At 37.1% G+C, this 13,120-nt stretch overlaps 1 protein-coding gene across 2 annotated transcripts; it reads left to right on the top strand.

Moving 5' to 3' along the window:
- Positions 1 to 4: 4 nt before the first annotated feature.
- On the top strand, positions 5 to 12,203 carry LOC139114396 (kelch-like protein 20). Of its 2 annotated transcripts, XR_011547864.1 has the most exons (10): positions 5 to 279; positions 1,369 to 1,923; positions 3,223 to 3,381; positions 3,969 to 4,179; positions 5,719 to 5,902; positions 6,384 to 6,527; positions 7,414 to 7,547; positions 7,922 to 8,130; positions 8,756 to 11,501; positions 11,680 to 12,203. XR_011547864.1 is itself a non-coding variant. In XM_070676113.1 (9 exons), the coding sequence occupies exons 2-9, from the start codon at positions 1,399 to 1,401 to the stop codon at positions 8,945 to 8,947; spliced, it is 1,758 nt and encodes a 585-aa protein (XP_070532214.1). In that variant the 5' UTR covers positions 153 to 279; positions 1,369 to 1,398; the 3' UTR covers positions 8,948 to 12,203. The 2 variants fall into 2 exon arrangements, 1 of the variants encoding a protein (XP_070532214.1); XM_070676113.1 differs by having other exon boundaries at positions 153 to 279; positions 8,756 to 12,203.
- Positions 12,204 to 13,120: the final 917 nt, after the last annotated feature.

Raw genomic sequence — 13,120 nt, 5'->3', positions numbered from 1 at the left:
GAAATTTCTGAGCTGAAGTTTACCTATAATGAATTTCTTATACTATTTTAGACATTCTATAACTGGAAATCCCCTTTATCTTACAAGTTCAGAATAATTTACGCGATCTCAAGGCAGTGGACCAGAAAATAATGTTTACTTCACGCGAGATTTGATATTCTTGGCTGCGTCGGCCATTTTTGCACCCAGCGAGTCTTGCTTTGTCGGAAGTTGGTTTATGGTACATTTCGAGGGATAAATCGTCCGATGTCAACTGTCTGTGGGCATTTACTTCCAAATGTAAGTAACGAAAGGTCTCTCTGTCTGAATGGTCTTTCAAGTAACATCAACATTATGACGGAATTCACGGATTGTGATGAGTACGCTTTACTTTGGTTTTGCCGTCCGACCCAAATACCCAGGCAAAACCTCGAGCTACTGTACTGCAGCTAAGTTTCACAGTGCTACGTACTTGTTACTGTATCATGGTCGCAAGAACCAAATGTCTTTGAAAGAATTCTGATCATAAGTTCGGAGTTGAATGAGAGACAATATACCAGACAGTGAATTTTACACCGTACAGTACTGCGAAATGCGAAACGTGTTATCACAAAGCGTCAATTGATGCATGGAAATACCGATGGGTACACACGTACACTCCTATAATAGCCCTCCGTACGATGCTGTGTGTTCGTGGCATTATACTGCCTGCTAAATTGCCGGGTAAGCAGGGCTATGGTACATGTATGGTATACTATGCCACTAGTTGCCATGTGTAGCTTTGTGTGTATGGGCATGTGAACGTAAAAAAGAAACATGTTTACACACATCATGATGAAGTGGTGTGCAACTTGAAGGCCGTCAAAACAGAAACTCTTGTCCTTTAATATAGGGAGGGAGTGGTAACCTCCTGAATTAATTTTGGAACAAACCAAATTTCATTGGCTAAATAGCAAATACGTAAGAAAATGATCATGTTTTCCTTTAATCATGGATCACCGTTTTTTTACATCCATGGTTCAACCAAACTCTAAAATTATAGTCTGCATTACATGGGAAATAGATGGAACTGTGATTAAACAAGTAAGGTCAAAGTAATTAACTTCTTTGTTTTGCGTCCACTCAAAATGGGAAAAGGTACGAGTCTAAGCGGCTGAAAAACACACACATGAAAATTAACACAATGTAATTTGATTGCAGCAAATAAAAAAATTGTAACAAAATTTTAGTTCAGAAAAGCTAAGCGGTCAATGTACCAAAATTTCCTATTCAAATACATTGTGTGTGTTTTTCATGAAAACCTTAAAAACCTACGCAGGTGGGGACGCAAAACAAAGAATTTAATTACTTTGGCCTAATGAAATATATGTTATTGATTTCTATATTCAGTACTAGAGTACAAGCTCCCAGTGGTGCAGTATGGGAGACAGCAATGGACAGGGGTGTTTAGACCCCCAGATGCAACCGGCTAGACTTGTCTACAATTCTGACAAACATCCTCGACAGACATTGGAGGCCATCAACACACTCCGTAAACACAGGGAGCTCTGTGATGTTGTCATCATAGTGGGACAAAAACGGATTTTTGCCCATCGCATTATTCTGTCGGCATGCAGCCCGTACTTCCATGCCATGTTTACGGGAGAACTGGCAGAGAGCCGACAGACGGAAGTGACCATCAGAGACATTGATGAGCATGCCATGGAGCTTCTGATAGAATTTGCGTACACTTCAACAATCGTTGTTGAAGAAGGCAATGTACAGACTCTGCTGCCAGCAGCTTGCTTGATGCAACTTCAAGAAATACAAGATGCTTGCTGCGAGTTCCTCAAGAGACAGTTAGACCCCTCAAATTGTCTAGGTATCAGGGCATTTGCTGACACACATGCTTGCAGAGATCTTCTCAGAATAGCTGATAAATTTACACAACATAATTTTCAAGAGGTAAGGCAAAATGTATTCATCTGTGTCAAGCTGCTTTGCAAAATTTCTGCCATGGCCTTCAAGCAGCATTGCGAATATAATACCAGGATTTCCCTGTAACTTTATCAGAGTTTTACAAACAGTGATACATTTTGGAACATTATTTTAAGCTACTTCCTTGACCTCAGAGTATTGGTAAATGTTGTTATTTACATGATTGAGTGTTGCATATTGTAAAGTTCATACATCTTGTGTGTGGCAGTTTCATTGAAGTACTACAACATTAGAATTAATGAAACACAACATATTTCATATGGTGTATTTTAACATAATTGTACATTTGAAAACTGTTGAAGACATAAATACTGTAAACTTGATTTTTTTGGACTAAAGATGCTATAACAGACCAAGCCAAGTGGCTGAAAATACGTCATGTTTTGGCTCATTACCACTTTTTACTGACTTGGCTGATGGGGAAGTGATACTGTTTGGCAGGAAAAGGATTAATAGACCAGATTTTATTTCATGTTAGTAATGCCTAGTGTGGGGCATGTAAGGAAAAAAGGCATGCAAGTCTCATCTCTTCTAAAAATTAACTTAGATATCATTCAAATTACACTGGAGATTTCACATTTAGAATTTAAAGAGGAACACTCAAATCTTCAAATAACAACTGTCAAAATGTCAACAAGAGCCTTGGAGATTACAGTTTCATCACTTGCCAACTTCTTTAAAATCAAAGATCCACTTTCAAACATTTCATAGTATGTATAGGAAAATACAAATGACAAGAAAAAAATCTTTGACAACCTTTGGCACTTATGTTGAAATCAATCATTGGAACAATACATGAGGCAAATGTATAGTAACAGGTTAGGCTGAACACTAAAAAAAATTGTGCTGTTCTGATAACCCTACCTACCCTATTTTTTATGTGTTGACCCTAAACTTTTTAGAGCTACATAAACACAGAAGTACAAAGAAAAAACGTAAAATCATGTGTTTGTTACTTGGCATTTGATGTTTGCTTGAACAAGGATGTCTTTTATGTTTTTTTCCTTTTATATGTATGATACATTTTTCTGTAAATGTGGTGGCCAGTGTTTGACTACCCTGAACACCTGAAAAATGCATATTTAAAAATAAAATTTTTCAGAAAAAAAAAACCCTGCTGACCTACCTACCCTATTTTTAAAAACCATGTTATCGGAACAGCACAATTTATTTTTTTTTTTTGCCTAATATAAGTCCCACAGGGTAATTTTAGACTGATCCTATGGATACAGACTTTCATTAATGTTCTATCTTCCATTGTCATAGGTCATGGAAAGTGAAGAATTCATGCTACTGCCAAATAATCAACTCACAGAAATAATTTCCAGCGACGAGCTCAATGTTCGTTCAGAGGAGCAAGTCTATGGTGCTGTCATGGCTTGGGTAAAATACAACATCGCAGAGAGGCGCTGTCTGCTTCCTCAGGTATGAGCAACCACATTGTGGAGTTGATTGCGCCTACGCCTTGATTCAGTGTACATCTAAACATTCAGTGTTACTGTGATATTCTGATGAAAGTGTCTGAATTAAATTGGTAGCACTTGCATGCATTCTTGTTCAAATCTTTCTACTTAGTACAACATTATTGCCAGCACTGTCTGTGACTTAAGGCATCCGAGCACCTCCTGTTACCGTTGCGGGTGAGCTTTTCTTTGATTTCAATGTAGTAATCCACACTGTGCTTCCACAGTTCCAGTTTTGGTGAGGGTTGGAGTGGGCGGGGCACCTATGCCACCACTGAATCTTCCAGTATACCCGGTACATGTCAGCATATGTACAGTACTACAACATGCACATGAAAACGTAAAGTCGCAGTAGCAGAGAACTTGGATGTGTACATTATACATGTACATTCTGTTCCATTGTACAGCATATACTTGGAGATGGGCTCAGTTCTTTCTTGTCTACTGCTTTTGCTTAGTATTTACATTGTAAGACTCCCTGAAAACGAAACGTCTTGTCATTTGTACTTACCTATAATTCAACAAAACTGTTTGACTTTTCTTGATCAGGTGCTGGAACATGTTAGGCTTCCATTACTGAATCCGAAATTTCTAGTGGGCACTGTTGGTTCCGATCTACTTATAAAGAGTGACGAGTCTTGTAGGGATCTTGTTGATGAAGCCAAAAACTACTTACTGTTACCCCAAGAGAGGCCGTTGATGCAGGGGCCCAGAACACGGCCCAGAAAACCAATCAGATGTGGCGAAGTTTTATTTGCAGGTAAGGTGTATGTAGTGAAGAATAATTTTGTCATACTGAAAGATGTTACATTGGCAGCCATATAAGGTGACATTCACATGAAGACTTCATTGTTAAATTTGCTTCCAACTGTGTTTCTAAATCTGTAACAAACAGATGACAATATATAAGAGGCAAATGCTGTCAAACATACATGTACATCTTCATTTCGCATGTATAGAGTCTAATATTTGTCAGAGTACCACAACTTTCCTCATGAAGGTCCGTAATTTGATTTACATGTACATACATTTTGAGGTATGAAATAGCCCTACCGGTGTGGCCGATTCATCATTCACACGTTTCAAGGAATCTGTTATACTGACTTTTCATCCTAAATTTAATCATCTCCATGCTCAAGAAGATCAGGATGTAAGGAAACCCGGAAAGTGTTCTTCACTTTAACAAAATTACATTTCTCCGTTACATGTAATTACTGCAGATATACGGCATAAATGGATTACATCTTCAATTAAGAGGCCTTGATTCCACATTAATATAATTTACTTTTCACACTTGCTACATTTTGTGAGATATATAAACACTTTGTCCCTGGCAGTTTTGTCTCAATCATCTCAAGTTGTCTTGGAACCTTGAAAGCATCCTGTCCTTTTCACACAATTTCAGTCAATGCTGCAGCAATTACCGTATCACCAATAACAGTCATAAATGGATTGCTTCTGGTCACTGTTTCTGGTCTAAGAGGTCATGATTCAATATCAGTGTCAAATTTCATTAACCCCTTGACTACAGTGTTGTCCAATGTAACTAAGATAATGTGAACATGTTCACTAGAATTTTTTCAAAACTCAAATTATGTATAATTCAATATGGTACCTGTAGTCAAAGGGGTTATTGTACATGTATGTCATAAGTCTGTAGTTAGTATTATAGTAATTCAGAAAACGGTACATACATGCAATGTTATAATTATATATAAAATGTTCATAGACAGGAGGAAGTTCATATAATTATGTACCCTCTCTGATTAACAAAATGATTCCATGTAACTTAATTCAGCAAATGGGGGTCATTCATCAACAGCTTCCTCTTTATGGATTGAAAATAGATTTCAAATTCAAAGTCCGTATACAGAATAGCCTGCCCTCATGCAATACTCATCACTGTTACTGTGAAGGATAGGGAATCTGTATTGCTATCACTTCATGTTTCCTTTCAATCGAAATGCCTTATGTTGTGATCGCAAAGAGCGCAGCCTTTTGTTGGTCTCCTGTTTTCAACAGTGTAATTCTTTGGAACTATTTTCTCTATGGGTTTTTGTACTTTGCAATGCACACTGAAAATGTTTTACGTTGTCTTGATTTTAAAAAAAAATCACCAAATAAAACTGTTGAAATCAAATTTTTTGAAATTGACATGTATGCAAATTTGGAAACCCAGAATAACTGATGTTCTAACGTATTTTTGGTGTATTTTGTTTTAATTTGTACAAAAACACAAATAGAAGATATTCACATGAACATGTGTGCTCGTCCTATAAATTTAAAACTGTCATTTCAGTTGGTGGCTGGTGCAGTGGAGATGCTATCTCAAGTGTGGAAAGGTTTGATCCACAGACCCATGAATGGCGAATGGTGGCTCCGATGAGCAAACGACGGTGTGGTGTAGGAGTGGCGGTCGTTGATGATTTATTGTATGCTGTTGGTGGCCATGATGGTGCCTCTTACCTCAACAGTATTGAAAGGTTGGCAAAATTAAATTATTTTTCTTGCTCAGAGCTTCCCAGCCAGAGTTGGTCACATGCAAAAAAATTGTGCCTGTTTTGGAAAGGGGATACCACTCCAAAGCATTCTACCTGTCACACTTATTATATGAGTCATAGATAGAAGCCCTTTTCAGGTCCATCAACTAACTCAAAGCAATTATGTCATCTCTTTGTGCTTGTTGCAAAGTAGATGGAAAAAAATTTTGGTATATTGAACAAATATTATTTGTAATTTTTTATCTCGAAAGTGGTATCCCCAAGAACATTCAACATTTTCAATAACATTTATATACCTGTATATCACCAGAGGTATAGCAAACATAGCTTTAAAACAACAACCAAAGTCAAGTGTCAAGTCCAACTAACACTACCACTTTACAAAATTGATGGGTTTGCATTAACAAGGGTGTGAACCAGTCCTGCCTAGTGTTGCATTCACATCTGTTCTATTCATCTGCAGGTATGACCCTCAGACCAACCAATGGAGTAGTGACGTAGCACCAACCAGTACTTGTAGGACCAGTGTTGGAGTAGCAGTACTTGACGGCTATATGTTTGCTGTGGGCGGACAAGATGGAGTATCATGTCTGAATATAGTGGAAAGGTGAGTATTACGTGGGATGTAGTGGTGATGGGTGGGTGGGGGGGATGTAGTGGTGATGGGTGGGTGGGGGGTGTCAAACTGATGCCACTTTATCAGTGTGTTCTACATGTTGCCACCTCCAATGAAAATGTCATGACCCTTTCAATCAAGTGATGTTGTTTTCATAAAATGTAATTTTTTGCTCATTATTAGACAGAGGTTTCTAACAAGAAATTTTAGAACAGCCTCACCAAGTACACATTTTAAACTGATTAGCTGGTCAATGTTTACAATTCACGCTGAGTGATATGTTCATTTTTGTCTTTTCATTACTACAGACATGTGGGTATACTGTAAAAGTAATCAACGTAACAAATAGTACTGGAATTAAGCACAGCCATACTTCCTTATTTCCCTGTAACATCACATCTGGAAAAGTCAATTGTACGTGATGGGAGGTGCTTAATATTAAACAACCCAGATTGCAATGATTGCGAGACCATTGCATATGGGCTAAACCTGGACTATGCACAAATACGTATTTCCATTCCCATTTGTTCATATGAGTATGTTTGTACGGCCATCACAGGATCTCTAAGATGTGCTGAATCTATAGAACACTGCATGTCCTTGTTTTTCCAGAGTAAAACCATGGGAGCCTTCCTTATTTGGGTTGAAACTTTTTCACTACTGAATATGGCCAGACCTTATCAGTATGTAGACAAGACCTACTAAATGCAAGAATGCGTTTTCTACTGTTGACTAGATAATGTACACATGTTTTTTCCAGCCAAAATGTTCCACATGATACAGTATATTTTCATCACAATGTAGAGTATCTCAATTCTATTAGGGAGTTCGAATAGCGTATGTCTGTACTCATTGTACAATGTTTTACTGTTTCCAGGTATGAGCCGCAGGCTAACAAATGGGGCAAAGTGGCGCCAATGAGTACAAGAAGACTTGGCGTAGCTGTAGCAGTCTTGGGTGGTTACCTCTATGCTGTGGGTGGATCAGATGGTTCATCTCCACTCAATACAGGTATGCTATCAAAATGTCTTTGTTATTGTGTGATGTTCACAGCCCTTAGTAAGGGGCAGTCTCAACAGTGTATAACTCAATGAAGATAGAGAGCAAATTAAAATCTGCGTTATACCGGTAGGTATCTTAGTAGATATCAAATCATTGATAAAGTCTCATCGTTAAAGAGAACAGTTTGTCCTAAATATGGTTAAATATTGTTTTCGTTGATGTTCTAACTAATATCTGTAAATACAAAATTTATTAAAACCTTGGCCCTGAAACATCATTAACGTAGTTTTATAAAGATTATTGACTTAATTTTCTCCAAGAAGAAATTTTGCTGTTACAATTTATTGTATCTCTAAATTTGTACAAATAACCTTGTTTTCCAGTGGAGAGGTATGACCCCAGAACAAATCGTTGGACGGCAGTTTCTCCCATGGGTACGCGGCGCAAACACCTTGGCTGTGCAGTGTTCAATGATATGATCTATGCTGTGGGTGGCCGAGATGACCAAGCTGAACTGAGTAGTGCAGAGAGATACAACCCAGCCACCAACACGTGGCAACCAGTGGTAGCCATGAATTCACGGAGAAGTGGGGTGAGTTTATTCATTTCGCACATTTCTATCCCTGTGAGCCCCTTCTTACAAGTCAACTAGTCCGACATCCCCACAGGGAGATGACAGTGATTTGAACCAAAATCTAAGTGTTGAAACACAGCAAGGTTTAGGCCAGTATCTGAAGTGTATACTTGAAATATTTGTGAAATGAGTGATAAAAATTGCAGTCTTCACTAGTTTGCATCAGAGAGCATGTTATTCTGCCCTTTTGTAATCATCACAGAGTAGTCACAGTATACAAGGCCTTAGGGTGAAAGGTCATGTTATTGTAGCTTATTGTAGAATTCTATATCTAATTAACAAAACAGCAGCTCAAGTAAGACATGGGTACAAAACACCTGGCTACACATACAGCCCTGTGCACATTTTAAGCTGAATTACATTGAAGGTAGACCTTTGGTTTGGGTTTGGGTTAAACAGTGCCAGTATTCTACTGGTAAGTTGCAGTACTCAGAGATTCTAATATTACGGTAGTGCATACAAGTATATCCTCCTGCGCAAATTTCACCAGAATTTGGAACACTCAACACATTTGGTCAGATTTTTGTTCGTTTCACACAGCATATCCAAAGTACGCTAAGCAAAATGTGTTTTCTATCATCAGGTTGGACTTGCTGTTGTGAACGGTCAACTCATGGCTGTGGGCGGATTTGATGGTACAACTTATCTTAAGACAGTGGAGGTCTACGATTCGGATTCCAACTGCTGGAAGATGTACGGTGGCATGAACTATAGGCGACTAGGTGGCGGTGTTGGCGTTGTCAGGCTGCCACACTTAGAACCACATCTCTGGTGACATCAGCAGTTCCTGAGTGATGGGCTGATGTCACCACTCTTTGCGTACCCGGATAATACGGCGATGATCATATGAACTTCCAAACAACCAGAAAATTACTCACGCAAGAGAAGTAATGTAAGGTAACCTGGTATGACATCCATGATGGAATACACACTTTCTGTGTTGTCATAACATCATATATACAAACAGGAAGTGATGTCAGCAATCTCTGTGTTACTTTTCAGGGAAGAGTAGATAGACTAGTGGAATTCTCTTGTAATACTACTGTCATGGATAACAAGTGCAAATATCCTGTAAACGTTGATTATGAAATGCCATACACTCTCCTTGCTCTGGAATGAGCCTAAAAATTATGTAAATAGCCCCTTAGTGTGGGAAAATACTGCTTGCTAACAAGTGAATTATGCAATCTTTACTATTACATCTGTACATACAAGCGTGTTCAACAAGGTGCTACACAGAGTGTGTGTTCTGGCCCATACCGGTATACGCTGTACAGTGTTTTTATCAAAAATGTGCATTTATTCACAAAGTTGATCTGTGTGATAACGCAGTGTGCAAGGCAGTGCTTATTCACAGAGTTGCACTGTGTGATAACACATGCATGGCAATGCAAGGTTGAAATAGCGGTGTGGCAAACAACTTACAGGAATCTGTGATGTAAGTAGTTTTTGAGAATTATCATGAATTCTCTAACTAGTGTCATGATGATAATGGCAGTGTTTTGCAACAACAAAAATATTTTATTTTCATTGACATGTATTATAGGTGATATCCATGACAAAATGTAAACCAGGATTTGTATCGTTCCGAAACATTTGAATTCAAATAAGTTGTTTGCACTTAAATGATATTTTGTGAAAAAAAATTGACTTCCCCCAGACCAAAGGTCTCGGTGCAAAGAAGTTACTGAACTTATCCATTTCTTGGGAAGGAGATACCAGCTTGATCTTTTCATGTGACTGGAGACTAGTTTGTACAGATGTTGCTGTCCTAGAAGTCTCATGATTTTTGTTGAAGTATATCCATGAAAGACAAACTTTCCTCACATCGTCGTCTTCTGTTTAAAATGCATTTTAACAAACACTTTGAATTTTGAATTTGTGTATTTGTCGACTGATGTCATTTTACATAAAGGGTATTAATCAGTCAGTAACTGCAATACAAAATGCATGTCATATTACATAAAGGGTATCAATTAATCAGTAACTGCAATACAAAATGCATAACTTTTCATACTAGCATGATGAGGATTGCACACAAAAACATGATTTAAATTCTTTTACATAATTTAGATGGTAGTGTTTATGCAGAACATAGCTTTTTGTCTTTTGTTTATTTATTTGTGACTAGTTTTAAAACTGACGTCTACTGTTACACAGAAAATTTGTAAAACAATTTACAGGTGTGAATAAATGACTATCATGAGCATTTTACAGAATTGAAAACACCATGGCTTTGACAAATGGACAAGCTAAAATGAGTACAATTTTTTTGGTAAAGATTTAACTTTCGCAGAGCGTGATTTGAGAAATCCAGTTTCAAACCGAAATGAACATGATACTTAAAATGTTTTGTTACCATATTTAGATCCTAGAATTTGATTAAACTGGATATTGTTTTATCTTCTTTTCGACTTTCAAAAGTAAAGTTGTTGATTTACACAGCCTATGTGAAGAATATTGAAAAAAATAATTTCAAGTAAGCTTTTACTGTATAACAGTGTATGCGTATTCTAGCACTTAAGTAAGTATGCTAGGGTGTCCATACTGTCATTAGCTGTGCGTGGGGGTATGGATGTCCATGCATGGAAGAAGTGTGTATGTGTATGTGTGAAAATATGTTAACTCTAAAAGTACATTGTGTTAAATACGATGACACACACACAGATTGGCACATTTCTTATATTTAGATTTTTCCAAATTGAAGATTATTAAATATGGATGAAGGTATAACACAAATTTCAGTTTATGTTTATGTGTACATCATATTGTGGTGTCTTCACAGAACTGGCAGAACAGCGCCCTCAGTGTCAACAATTAACAATCTCCCCAATAACAAGTGACCTTGAGTATCACTTTAGTCTGTCTTGCAAATAAAAGCATTTTTGAGTGTTTCTAAAAATTTTGCAATCTAGCCAAATGTGCAATTGTGTCATTGTATAGAAACACTAGAATGTAAAAACTGAAATGTACAAGTACTGAACAAGATTGCATATATGTAAATAGTGTAATAAGTTTTGAAAGGAGAACTTGTGATATTCTACCATACAAGATGCTTCCTGCTCTTGAAAATTATGTACAGTAGAAAACAACCATTGTAGATCATTGAAGCTGTTTATAAGGGACAATCTTCTGAAATCTTGAAAACCTTTGTTCTTATTAATGTAGTTCAACTCTGAGTCTCACTGAAACATCAGTTGCATGAAGTTTTAATGGCATATACTAGTATTCATAATCCTACAATGTAGCAATTCTGTCATTGTTCAGGATGCAAAAAAATTACAGCTTACAAAGTAAACAATATATGAGTAAATTTCAAAAATTTTAATGTGAAGGTCCTTAAAAATACTAGTAGCATCACAATGTGAGTTACTGGAAGGCAAAAATGACATAACATTGACTTTTTTGTTCAGAATTTGAGTTCAGATATGGACTATATGTATAACTTCATGTTCTACATAAAAAAACATGTGGAAATATCAAATATTTGGCTCTCAAAACAGCTAGTAAGTGTAGTGTGCGCGATATCTTCGATTAGTGGCTTTTATCAAAAGTTTGCTTTCACATTATGTAATACATTGTAAACACAACAGCTATTGCAACTATGTCGCATATCACTGAGTATGTTAAATTTTGTTTACAGCTTGTCACAACATTACTGAAAACATTACAAAGTGATAGCAACTGTTTACATTCTACATCACAATAGTCAATTGTTATTTTGTCAGCTCTAGAAATTACATGTGATTTTTTTTTTCATGGAGTATTTTCCCCAGTGCTCATAAAGCATTTCCAAAAATGGATAATACAATGCATTTTGGGTAGCTGTCTGCTTTTGGAATCAGAGGTACAAATCACTCTAGAAGTTGTCAGAGTTCAAGGTCTGCTTTGTGTTTCTGTGCTACATATTTATTTGCCAGTTTAAACAGATTCGTTGAAGTAACAAGGTACATGGTATGTCAACTTGAACTTTGCAGTCAACTAAACTTTTATTTTATATCAGTAATAAAGTGATTATATTTAAGCTGTCAGATGTTGTCATAGCTCTACCAATGTCAAATACACTAAGTAAACAGTCCGCTCCAAATACCCTTTAATCAGATCCATGCTCACCAAGCATAACGATGGGTTTAGGTCAAACTATGGTGGCGAAAGAGTTTACGTACACCATACATGCGGCCAGTCACAAGTCAGAGCTTTTTGATCATGGAAGGGGGTTCCGTATGCTCCTGGAAAGTTCCTGAAATATAAATTCTCCTGGAAAGTCCTTGAAACGTCCTGGGAAATGACAGTGAGTCCTAAAAAGTCCAGGACTATTGATAGTCCACTCACAATTTTCAAAAATGACACATTGATCAGTCCTGATATTGTAAAAGATAATATGTAAAAATGATGTACATGTATTGTAAATACTATTGGAACTAATTCTGGATAATTGGATCTTCATATTTTTCAAATTTCTCAAAAGTGTAAGGTGCCCTGTAGCTGAATGAATGAAAATTAAAATTACTCATAAAAACAAGTGTGTAACTTGAAAAAGAAGAATAGATGAGCTTAGCTGTGCAGATTAAACCCACATTACTTCACCATCCAATTGCCCCAAATTAGTGAAAATCGTGTTTGTAAAAAGTGATGAGTGGAAAATAGTATTTTGGACCTCAAAAGTCCTTGAAAGTCTGTGACTTTTAATTGACTGAAAGTATATGGACTCTGGTGGAAGTGCACTCCACAAGTGAGCATGGCATTACCCATCCAGAGAGTTTTGGTCCAGGCCGACTGTTTTCAATAATGTAGTTGAGTCTATCTGAAGGAAATAGGTTGGGATGGAAGATGGTGAAGAGAATAGTCGAAAAAGGGTAACCGTGCAGCTTTTGGTACTAGAGAGAGAAATTACCTACATTTTACTGATATTTGGAATTCAAAATTGCCGCTATCCTTAATTCTATGG

This window comes from Ptychodera flava, chromosome 16, assembly GCF_041260155.1.
Source record: "Ptychodera flava strain L36383 chromosome 16, AS_Pfla_20210202, whole genome shotgun sequence".
NCBI classification, from domain to species: domain Eukaryota; kingdom Metazoa; phylum Hemichordata; class Enteropneusta; family Ptychoderidae; genus Ptychodera; species Ptychodera flava.
Note: the sequence above shows the minus strand (reverse complement) of the source record. Positions and strands in the feature narration are given on the sequence as shown.

Coding starts and splice junctions, on each gene's coding strand:
- LOC139114396 (XM_070676113.1), top strand. CDS start 1,399: ATGGGAGACAGCAATGGACAGGGGTGTTTAGACCCCCAGATGCAACCG. Junction 5,903..6,383: donor TACCTCAACAGTATTGAAAG/GTTGGCAAAATT, acceptor ATTCATCTGCAG/GTATGACCCTCAGACCAACC. Junction 7,548..7,921: donor TTCATCTCCACTCAATACAG/GTATGCTATCAA, acceptor CTTGTTTTCCAG/TGGAGAGGTATGACCCCAGA.